This window comes from Lithobates pipiens, unplaced genomic scaffold (assembly GCF_037356315.1).
Source record: "Lithobates pipiens isolate NorthernLeopardFrog02 unplaced genomic scaffold, aLitPip1_a1.2 Scaffold_19, whole genome shotgun sequence".
Taxonomy (NCBI): domain Eukaryota; kingdom Metazoa; phylum Chordata; class Amphibia; order Anura; family Ranidae; genus Lithobates; species Lithobates pipiens.
This window is the reverse complement of record NW_027507764.1, coordinates 518,067,446-518,079,791: the sequence shown is the minus strand read 5'-3', so window position 1 is coordinate 518,079,791 and position 12,346 is coordinate 518,067,446. Positions and strand designations below refer to the sequence as shown.

The window sequence follows — 12,346 nt, the reverse complement described above, 5'->3', positions numbered from 1 at the left end:
CCCTCGTCCAGTGTCCTGTCCGAAAGGACATTCAGCGCAGCAGGGGGGATCGTGACCAAAAAGCGTACTCGCCTAGCTCACGACCGTGTTAACTACCTCACATTTCTAAAAATGAATGAGGCATGGATCTCAGAGGAATTCAACACATGTGACCAGTAGACCATGTATATGTCTATAAACGATTTTTTTATTCGAGCACACAGACCTTCTTTCTTCATTTGGCTCACTTCCTTGTCCAAAAAAAGCACACCGTACTATATGCCCATACCCTCCTGTTTGAAGAGGTTGAGCGATGTCATATTTCTACTGGGGCTGCTTATTATGAGAGGCTCCCACCATCCCTGTGCTGTGCTGACTTCCTCCTGGGGCTGCTTATTATGAGGGGCTCCCACCATCCCTGTGCTGTGCTGACTTCCTCCTGGGGCTGTACCTCTGCTGTGCATATTATGAGGGGCTCCCACCATCCCTGTGCTATGCTCATTATGAGGGGCTCCCACCATCCCTGTGCTATGCTTATTATAAGGGGCTCCCACCATCCCTGTGCTGTGCTGACTTCCTCCTGGGGCTGCTTATTATGAGGGGCTCCCACCATCCCTGTGCTATGCTGACATCCTCCTGGGGTTGCTTATTATGAGGGGCTCCCACCATCCCTGTGCTGTGCTGACTTCCTCCTGGGGCTGTACCTCTGCTGTGCATATTATGAGGGGCTCCCACCATCCCTTTGCTATGCTCATTATGAGGGGCTCCCACCATCCCTGTGCTATGCTGACTTCCTCCTGGGGCTGCTTACGGTGCAGGTGTCAGTGCTGTATATCACGGTGCTGGTGTCAGTGCTGTATATCACGGTGCTGGTGTCAGTGCTTTATGTCACGCTGCTGATGTCAGTGCTCTCTATCACGGTGCTGGTGTCAGATGACTATCACAGTGCAGGTGTCATTGCTGTATGTCACGCTGCTGGTGATCATCTCCTGCACCCTCTTCTTTGCCTACCCTGACCTTCCCTCTCCTCCATTGCCTTCATGCGCTCCACAGTCCTGAATTGTCACAATTTCACATATAAAAAAAAGAATGCTTGTAGTTGTCGATCCCAGATTCACCTCATACATGTGTTATGTCATTGGCCATGTGGTGGGACTATGTTTGCACAGCTAGTAATTATTTTGTGGCTGCAAAATTGACCTGTAGGTTTGCAAAGTTCGCCTCCCATTGAAGTCAATGGGGCCCGCCGCGAACGTTACGGTTCGCAAACTATCAGCCGCGTTCGCGGTCCGCATTCGTGAAACGTCCCGTCGGAAGTTCGTCCATCACTATGTGTCACTGCTGAATGTCAGCAAGGCGAGCCATGGCCGTGTAAGGTCTTCTGAAATGGGCTGAGATTTTCCTTGCCTGCCGCAAGATGTCCTGGATCCCAGGGTATTTGACAACGAATCGCTGCACGACCAAGTTTAAGACGTGTGCCATGCATGGCACGTGCGTAATTTTGCCCTGTTTCAATGTGCTAAGCAGATTGGCACCGTTGTCACACACCACTTTACCAACTGTCAAATTGAGCAGTGTTAGCCACTGATCTGCCTGTGAACGCAAAGCTGAAAGGAGTGCAGGGCCAGTGTGGCTCTTGGCTTCCAGGCACAACAGACACAGCATGACGTCTCACCTGGCATGTTGAATAGGTTCTGGGGAGCTTTGGCGGCACAGCGGAAGAGACGCTAGCAGCGGAAACGGAGGAGTCAGCTGAGGAGGAGAGGGAGGAGGATGGAGTAGGAGGAGGAGAAGAAGAGGCAGGCCTGCATGCAATCCGTGGTGGTAAAACCAAATCTACACGGGTGCCACGGGTTATATGCTTGACGGCCGTCAGAAGGTTCACCCAGTGGGCAGTTAAAGTGATATACCTTCCCTGCCCGTGTTTACTAGACGACGTGTCTGTGGTCAGATGTATCTTGACACCCACACTGTGTGCCAGAGATACATTCACTTGCCGCTGAACATGGCCATATAGCTCTGGGATGCCCTTCTGTGAGAAATACTTCCTTCCTGGGACTTTCCATTGTGGTGTTCCAATGGCCACAAATTTTTGAAAGGCCTCTGAGTTTATATGGCAGTAGTTGGCGGGCTATCAGTTCTGACAAGCCAGCCTTGGGCAAGAGGGTTGTCCGACGTCATCATTTTTTTACGCTCGAACATTTGGCCCACGGAAGCCTGCCTTTTTCCAGAAAAACGTGAGGATGGCGTGATGGAAGGTGGAGTGGAGGACAATTGTGAGGAGAGAGGAGAAGTCGTAGTAGAAGACAAGGCTGGATGGTGAGAGCCTGGAGTGTGGCTTTGTGTGTTCCGTTGCTCCCACTGGGCTCGGTGATGGCAGCTCATGTGCCTTCTTAAGGCGGTCGTCCCTAGGTGAGTGTTGGGCTTATCGCGACTTATGCGTTGACTGCAAAGATTGCAGATGGTAACACTATTGTCAGCATCGGACACGTTAAAAAAAGCCCACACTGCGGAGCCATGTGCCAGGGTCCTGGGAGCACCAGATGTGACCGTACATGGTTGATGCCTCGCCCTGATACATTCGCAGTCTTCTTTGTCCCTCCTGTGCAAGCTAAGTTCTTCCTGCTTCTCCTCCCTTTCTGCTGGTCCATATCTCCCTCTGAACTCCCCTCCTCTTCCTCTCTTGTGGGCACCCACGTGACATCACTAGACACGTCATCATCAACGTCACCTTCCCCATTGCTATAATTAGATATCAAGGAGTAGGCAGCAACAGCGGGGACCAACCTCCTCCTTTGGATGATCTGGGTACTGTCATCAGACTCCTGAGTGGCGGTTGTTGCTACCTCCTCTTCCTGATCCAATGCCAAAAGTAGCTGAGCATCGGAAATGTCTTGATATGGATCGGAAAATAATTCCTGTGACTCAAGCGGAAGGTATATGGTGGTGGTGGTGTCTTTATGCTCTTGTGCACATAGCAGAGAGTGAAGAAGAGGGCACAGATCGAGAGGATGAGGAGGGTGCAGAAGAGTAAGGCAGAGTGAGCCACTCAACTAAGTCTGGTGCGTCCTTTGATGTAATCGCACGCACCTTCTGCAATTTGCCACTTTGGCTCAAGCCTGTTGCTCCTGCCCTACCCCTACCACCCTTGCGGAAGGGCCTGCCTCTTCCTCTGCCTGTCATTTTTTAAATGACCCTGTGACAAAAGTCTCTAGAGAAGTGCAGTATGTATGTGGAAGAAGGTATATAACACCCCGCTTCAATCTGTCGGTTTTGGGGGCCACTGGTCTATCACACTAGTTATAATACTTTTTTTTTTATTGTGTTTGTCACTCTTTGTAGTATCACTGCAGAACCGCTCAGCAGTCACAATGCTGCACAGTGGAAATGCTCTATACTATGCTTTCTATATGTACAAGTATTTTATACGTGTATTACACACCTATTTACTGCACACCAAATAGTACACTTATACCAGTCCTTACAAGGACCTTTGTGGACCTAGTAGCTAGTGATTTGCAGACTGTCCCTCAGTCCCTACACTGATAAAGGACTGCTGCAGAATAGGGCAGTAATCTGCAGCACAGCCCTGCACCAGCACCCTATATATTGTACACCTATACCAGTCCTTACAAGGACCTTTTTGGACCTAGTAGCTAGGGATTTGCAGACTGTCCCTCAGTCCCTACACTGATAAAAGACTGCTGCAGAATAGGGCAGCAGTCAGCAGCAGTGCACCACAACCCTATATATTGTACACCTATACCAGTCCTTACAAGGACCTTTGTGGACCTAGTAGCTAGTGATTTGCAGACTGTCCCTCTGTCCCTACACTGATAAAGGACTGCTGCAGAATAGGGCAGTAATCTGCAGCACAGCCCTGCACCAGCACCCTATATATTGTACACCTATACCAGTCCTTACAAGGACCTTTTTGGACCTAGTAGCTAGGGATTTGCAGACTGTCCCTCAGTCCCTACACTGATAAAAGACTGCTGCAGAATAGGGCAGCAATCAGCAGCAGTGCACCACAACCCTATATATTGTACACCTATACCAGTCCTTACAAGGACCTTTGTGGACCTAGTAGCTAGTGATTTGCAGACTGTCCCTCAGTCCCTACACCAGTGATGGCGAACCTTGGCACTCCAGATGTTTTGGAAATACATTTCCCATGATGCTCATGCACACTTCAGTGTAGTTGAGCATCATGGGAAATGTAGTTCCAAAACATCTGGGGTGCCAAGGTTCGCCATCACTGCCCTACACTGATAAAAGTCTGCTGCAGAATAGGGCAGTAATCTGCAGCACAGCCCTGCACCAGCACGCTATATATTGTACACCTATACCAGTCCTTACAAGGACCTTTTTGGACCTAGTAGCTAGGGATTTGCAGACTTTCCCTCAGTCCCTACACTGATAAAACACTGCTGCAGAATAGGGCAGCAGTCAGCAGCAGTGCACCACAACCCTATATATTGTACACCTATACCAGTCCTTACAAGGACCTTTGTGGACCTAGTAGCTAGTGATTTGCAGGCTGTCCCTCTGTCCCTACACTGATAAAGGACTGCTGCAGAATAGGGCAGTAATCTGCAGCACAGCCCTGCACCAGCACCCTATATATTGTACACCTATACCAGTCCTTACAAGGACCTTGGTGGACCTAGTAGCTAGTGATTTGCAGACTGTCCCTCAGTCCCTACACTGATAAAAGACTGCTGCAGAATAGGGCAGCAGTCAGCAGCAGTGCACCACAACCCTATATATTGTACACCTATACCAGTCCTTACAAGGACCTTTGTGGACCTAGTATCTAGTGATTTGCAGACTGTCCCTCAGTCCCTACACTGATAAAAGACTGCTGCAGAATAGGGCAGAAGTCAGCAGCAGTGCACCACAACCCTATATATTGTACACCTATACCAGTCCTTACAAGGACCTTTGTGGACCTAGTAGCTAGTGATTTGCAGACTGTCCCTCTGTCCCTACACTGATAAAAGACAGCTGCAGAATCGGGCAGCAGTCAAGTATATTCGGAAGAAAGTATATTATACGTGTACAAACCTATATACTGTACACCTATACCAGTCCTTAATTAGTGGACCTAATAGTAATAGCTAGTGATTAAACTGACTGTCCCTGCTCCACACAGGGTTTACATTGACAAAAGACAGCTGCAGAATCAGTCAGCAGTGCACTCAGCAATCACCAGCACAGCAGAACCCTATATACTGTACACCTATACCAGTCCTTAAAATTACTTTTGTGGCCCTAATAGCTAGTGATTTGTGTCACTACAGTCTCCCTGCTGCACACAGCGTCCTGTCCCTACACTGACATAAGATAGAATGTAAAATGGCCGCCAGATCATGTCTATTTATAAGGTAGGGGGAATGTCCAATTGTCCATGTGCTGAAAAATTTCTCAATTGGCTGTCCTGTACCCCATGATGGATGTGTCATCATGGGTCAAAGTTCTTTCACACTGTAAACAGATATGTCCGCCGGGTGAACAGCGGCAATAGTCCACCGTTCGGGCGAATCGCGAACACGCAAACATTGCCGCGAACCGACCGCCGGGTGAACAGTTCGGCCATTCCTACCTATGCGCACTTGTAGTACAGGAGGTAGTTAACTCATGCACACCTAATTGCAATACGATTTATAGCGGTAATTACAAAGCTTATGATCCCCAGTTAGTAGTTTACACAGAAAGATAGATTCACACACATCAAGGACATTCAGTGTGATCTAGGCCCACAGGTGCATTTCAATCTCAAAGATTGGGAAGGTACAGTGTTGCTTAGGATGCAAAGATAATTTAGGCCATATGGTTACAATAGACATACACAATCAATAGGGTTATCAATATTTCAAGACAAGTCCTGGGAAAGATATTTTTTGATTGAAAATGTATACTTTATTTTTCAAGAAAATATACAAAAAACAAAATACTTTTAACAGGGTACATTCCACACTGTACTGCGACGCAGCGCATAAAATACACTACATGACAATACAGTTCCAAACATACAAATAAATTAATTACATTCATCCTGCGGTATGATGCCTGATGTGTTGCGCAGAGTAATAATACCCCGAAACATCACATCATGCATGACGCCGCATTACCCTGAAAGCATTACCAAAAACCATTGCTAAATACATATCACGTCATACAGTCTTAGTCTAAGTCAAAATCTAGATGGCATTTCAAAGAGCAACAGGTGTGATGGGGGGGGTTGGAGAAGGTGGGGAGGGGGGGGAGAAAGAGTTCACAGGCCCGAAGCTTTATTGAACTGCCAAAAAGGGTACATAGTGGTGGGGGAGGGGGGGGGGAGGGGAAATCTTCAGACCTCCTCTTCCTCCTTGTTGTCCATCAGGTGATAGTCTCTGAGCAGACTGTGAATCAGTCTGCGGCAGTCCTGGATGGACATCCTCTCCCTCTGGTTGATGAGGCGCTTTCTGGCGCACCAAACAGCGTCCTTAAAACAACACAGCACCCGCCAGGCACTATCAATGTCCTCTTGTGAGTGAGTCCCACAAAAGAGTCCGTTTAACACACCAAAGTGTGTTATAGCAGTCTGTGGAACAAAGTCTTTGAGATCAGGTTCCAGAGCCCTCAACAGGCCCTGTGCAAAGGGACACTCCCAGAAAACATGCAGAGCAGTTTCCTCCTGGATGATGCAAAAGGGGCAGTGTCTGTATCTGCACAGGTTTCTGGCATGCATGAATGTCCTGAGTGGCAACCCCCCTTGGATTGCCATCCATGCCAGATCTTTGTGCCTGTTGGTAAGTCTCTGTGAAGAAACATTCCTCCAGACCACTTTGCAAGTGGCTGAAGGGAGGCCTGGAACAGTCTCAACAATGTCTGATGCTCTGATCAACTTGTGGATAGTTTTTGGCTTCCACAAGTCGGGCTTCACTCCATGTAGCCCCTGCTCCTTAATAAACTTGAAAGTGTCCAAGTAATACCAAGGAGTGTCCCAGTTGTAAGGGATGGAGCTGTCCCATTTGTCCCATCCAAGAGACCTCCAGAGAGGCAGGAGGAAAAAACGGGACATGGAGTTACCGCCAGAGTCTACAGTTCTGTCCACCAAAGTTCTGCGGATGCAGTTACAGGCAAAGAAGACCCTCAGTAGGGTGGCGATGTCGGGCACGCCCTTGCCGCCCTTGAGGGGTTCCTTGAACATAACCGCCCGCTTTACTCTGTCCATTTTGGAGCTCCAGATGAAGTGAAACACTGCCCTGGTGATGGCCTTGCAGGTGTTAACCCGAGGGGGCCAGGCCTGGGCGAGGTACTGCAACACAGGGAGAATCTCGCTGCGGAGTACCAGTGTTTTACCTTCGATGTTGAGTTCTCGGAGGCTCCAAAGTCCAAACTTCTGTCGCATCTTTGCCAGTCGTTCTTCCCAGGACTTCAGGGCTGCGCCCTCTGCTCCAAACCAGACCCCAAGGATTTTGATGAAGTCTGCTTTGACGCTGAAGGGCATAGGTGCAGAAGAAGGCAGGAACCACTTTCCGAAGAGCATGACTTCCGACTTCCCGCAGTTGACTTTTGCCCCTGAAGCTTGGCCGAAGTCCTCACACGTCTGGGCGAGTGTGTCGATGGAGTGCCGGTCGGCACAGAACACCGTCACATCATCCATGTAGAGCGAGCACTTGACCTCCCGTCTGTCTGGTCCTGGTGCGGTGATCCCTCTGATCTCTGGGTTCCGTCTGATGCTTCGGGCGAAGAGCTCTATACAACAGACAAAAAGCAGAGGTGAGAGAGGGCAGCCTTGTCTGACCCCAGACAACACTGGAAAGGGGTCAGTTTTCCAACCGTTCACCAACACCACACTACAAATTTCATTGTACATTACATTTACATATGAACAGAACATTTCCCCAAGACCAAACCTGCGCAGAGCGCTGCACATAAACTCATGGGAGACACGGTCAAAGGCCTTCTCCTGGTCAAGGCTGACCAGGGCCGCGTGCACACGGCGGCCATGAATGTACTGGACCGTGTCCCGGACAAGCGCGGGGCTGTCCGCAATCCTGCGACCAGGAATGCCACAAGTCTGATCCGGGTGGATGATCTGTCCGATGACAGATTTCAGCCTGTTGGCCAAAACCTTGGCGAGGATTTTGTAGTCCACGTTCAGAAGAGAGATCGGACGCCAGTTTTTCAGGTCCGATCTCTCCCCCTTGCGCTTATACAAAATCGTGATCATCCCCTCCCTTAGGGTCGGAGGCATTCTGCCCTCCACCACCATCTCCTCGTACAGCTCGAGCAGGTCCGGGCCTACGAGATCCCACAGCGTTACATAAAGTTCAACTGGGAGACCATCGCAGCCCGGGGTCCTGCCTTGCCTAAAGGATCTAGCGGCAGAGTGCAGCTCCTCCAACACCAAGGGGGCGTTGACGTCCGACGAACCTGCAGGATCAATTTGGTTAGAGATACCTGACAGGAACCTGTCGGCTGCCTGTGAATCTGTTGTTTTCGGGGAGTAGAGGTTGGTGTAGTAGTCGCTGACCACTTGCATCACAGCCTCCTTTCCCTTCTGGAGTGTTCCGGTCTCGTCACGCAGCTCAGACAAGGGTGTGTGTCCTGAGTGGAGTTTCCTGAAAAAGAAAGAATTACACTTCTCACCTTTCTCAAGGTTCTCCACCTTGGCACGGAAGACAATGTGCCTGGATTCTTCCTCAAAGTGCCCTTTCAGGCTCTTCTTGGTGTCCTCCAGGTCTTGCCTAACGTCCCAGCCACAGTGGTGAAGGTCCTGCAGGGACTGCAACTGACGTTGCAGTCTCCTGAGTTCCTTCTTCCTGACACACTTGCTGTCGTCCCCTTGCCTGAAAGAAGCTGCGTAGCTTGACTTTCACAAACTCCCACCAGTCACTTACCCTTCCGAAGAATCGCTTTTCCTCCTTCCAGGTGGCATAGGCCTCCCGGAGTTCCCCCATCAATTCCTCATTTTCCAGCAGGGTACTATTCAGCTTCCGCGGGCAAAGCCCTCGCCCAGGTCACCCCGAAAGTGAATAGCCCTGTGGTCAGAGAAAAAGCAGGGGATCATGGAGAAATCGCGATGCTTGACTGCTCTTGAAGTGAGCACGAAGTCGATCCTGGAACGCACTGATCCATCGGGACGGCACCATGAGTAGTTCACGGTACCTTTCCCTATGGATCCCACGGTGTCCTGCAGGGAAGCCTCCGAGATCATCTCCTTGAGCAGCCTGGATGTAGCATCAAGTTTTGCGTACATGCTGGAGCTGCGCCCATCCTCCTCTATCGGACAGTTAAAATCACCGCCGATTACTACTGCCCTGGTGGTGACGAGTTGGGTCCGCAGGGTCTGGAAAAGTTCCAGCCGCTCGTTCTTATCTGGGGGGGCGTACACGTTGATGAGCCTAATTGGCTCTCCCACCCATGAACCGTCTATGACCAGAAGACGGCCACAGACTAGCTCATGGATGGAGTCAACCGCGAAGCGCCCACCCCTGACAAGAATGGCTACACCTGCAGACTTACAATCGCCACCCCCGGACCAGTAGGAGGGACCGAGGGTCCACTGGGAGGTCAGATGGGTGTACCTCCTCAGAGGAGGAAGTGCGCACTCCTGGAGCATGTAGACATCACTCTGCTGTGTGGCAAGAAATGTCAGTGCCGCTTGCCGCCTAGATGTATCCTTGATACTCCTCACATTAATGGAAAAGATTGAGATCTCTGCCATAATGAAAAAGGGGTATGAGGTCTAGTCGGTAAGGGACCGAACTTACCTCGCTTCTTCTTCTGCTGCCTCTTCTGCTTGTCCTGTGTTCTCGGACAGGCCGAGCTCCTGCAGGACAGCATCCATCATTTTCTTGGTGATGGGGACGTGGATGTCGGAGGGGAGGTCAGGCTCAGGGATGGCCATGACCTCCTCCTCTCCCTCCACGTCCTCATCCTCCTCCCCCGCTGACTCGAGGTCCTCCACTATTGGCTCTGGTCCCTCGCTTTCGCGCCGGTCGCCAGTGGGCCTTTTAGTGGAGGAAGCGGGTTCCTCTGCTGTTGGACTACTAGGCTTCCGTTTCCGGCTTCCTGAGAGTCCACTGGTGGGGGTGGAAGGGAGGGTGGGGAAGTCCTCCAGGGAGGACAGGTCCGGGGTGGGTGGGGGGAGGGTGGGGAGGGTATCCTCCAGCACCGGGGTGGCGGGTGGGGGGGTGCTGGAGGTTGGGGCCGGGGTCCGGGCTGGGGCCTGGACAGGGGTGGGGGTAGGGGTGTGCTTACCCGTGGTCTTCTGTGGCTCTTTTTCCCTTTCCGGTGGCTTCTTCCTGGTGCTGGAGGATGGTTTGCCCTGGATCAGGGCGCCAGCATAGGACCGGGACCGCTGGGGGCAGTGTTTAAACACGTGCTCAGCCGCTCCGCAGAGGTTGCAGGCTTTGGACCTCGGACAATCCTTGGTCTCGTGGCCTGCAACCCTACAGGACCTGCAAGCAGGTTCTTTGCAGTCCTTCCCCATGTGTCCGGTGTTGCTACACCTGTTGCAGGTGAAGGGTATACCGGGGTAGAAAAGGATGCCTGCGGAGTTGCCCAGGGAGAAGCAGGGCTGCAGGTGCAGGATGTCCCCCGAAGGGTCCTTCCTGAACTTGCAGAGTACTGACCACTTACCTATCCAGAAGCCGTTGGCATCGAGGATTCGGACGGGGTCCTTCACCACGGTGCAGAACCTCTGGAGGTAAGTGGCTATATCCTTACCTGAGGTATGGGGGTTCCTCATGGCCACCGTCACCCACTTCTCGTCCCGTGTTATGGGGCAGTTCGCAGCGAACTTACGGAAGGGGGATTCAGGACCACTCGCCTTGACCATATCCCAGTATCTTCTGCAGGCCTGGAAAGACACAAAAGTTACAAAAAATGTACCTCTTGTGAAGGCCTGCACTGAAAGCGTTTCCGCTTTGCTGAACCCCTGCTCCAGGATCATCTTCTTGCCGAAGATCTCCGGGGTCATGTCGGGGACCCTTCCGTCCACCTCCTTCAGTTGCAGCACTACCGTCTGCTTCATCCAGGACTCCAAGGTAGGGAGCCCGTCTGCAGGGGGGGAAGGCTTGGCTGGTCCCGGCTGGCTGGTGCTGGCCGGGGTAGAGGTGGGGGTTGGGGCAGCAACATCCCCGGGGACCTTGGTGGAAGTGGCTGGAGCGGGGTTCTTCTTGCTGGTCTTTCTCTCGCTCTTCCCCATCGTCTTGGAGAGAGAGAAGTCGCTTCAGGTGTTCTTTCGGCGGCTTCCTTCTGGATTCCTCGACGTCTTCGCTCTGAAGCCTTTATAAAGGCTCTTGCATCTACTGCCCGAAGGTAGTAATGCGGAGGGGGGGAGGAGGGAAGACCGCAATCTCGTTCCTTGTGGGGGCTAAGCCTCTGGCCCAATAGCAGCAAGTAGGTGAAGCTGAATTTAATCAACGATCCTACAAGGCCGAGCAGAGGGTACCCCACAAGGACCTAATGGCTTGGATAGATACAAGTGGTTCTCAACGTCCTAGCTGTGAAGCAGAGACACCCCTAAGGGCTATAGTCGATACTACACTTGATCTTAGCCAAAAAGCCGAGAAGCGATCCTGGGAGAAGAGAGTCCTGGGAAAGAGATAGGTTAGAGATAGAAATAGGTTAGAGATACAAGTATACGTTACACGGACATCCTGTCGCCCCTATTTCATATGCATTCTCGGCCAATCAGAAGATGGAACACACCCATTGGCTCTGAGTTTGCATCAACCTCTGGCTAATTCTGAAGTCTAAATGCCTATTGGTTCTAGTTGTCTCACACTCTGATTGGCTAACTCTGAAGCTCACTGAAATGTCCATGTTTGCCTAAACTTCCGGTGCCACTCAGTCTATTAATTAATGAACCACCTCCTTTGATCCCTCAGCCCAAACAGTTCCGACATTAGCATGTTAATGACCCCTGGGGAGATGGAGCCTCAACGTCTGCAAAGATGATTGGTAAAACAAAAAGGGAATTCACCTAACACCTGGGGACATTCAATGGTTCCCACGAGATAGGAGACATTTCTGTATTTCTAAAAGGTAATCTATCATGATATCTTCCAGTAAAAACCTCTGCCCACATATACATATATATATATATATATATATATATATATATATATATATATATATATAGATATAGATATAGATATATATATATATGTATATATATATAATATACATAAAACGAGACATGGAAATTTTATTAGAAAGTCCTCAGAATGGTTTCCTTTAAGCTCCTTGCTATAAATATTATATTTTAAAATCTCCTCCACACCCTTAATATTCAAACCAGACCCGAAGGGCCTTGCAATGGTCTGTGGGTGAATCCCATGCCTTTTTTTCAATGACTTTTATGTGT

General features: G+C 50.5%; 1 protein-coding gene across 1 annotated transcript in view; it reads right to left on the bottom strand.

Annotated features, from left to right (window-relative positions):
* The window catches only part of LOC143998091 (uncharacterized), a 53,650-nt gene extending 42,663 nt beyond the window's left edge, over positions 1-10,987 (bottom strand). Inside the window, exon 1 of the mRNA XM_077493842.1 lies at positions 10,148-10,987. Coding sequence (XP_077349968.1) covers positions 10,148-10,954 — 807 coding nt within the window. The 5' untranslated portion in view covers positions 10,955-10,987. The remainder of the gene's footprint in view (positions 1-10,147) is intronic.
* Between the last annotated feature and the right edge of the window lie 1,359 nt (positions 10,988-12,346).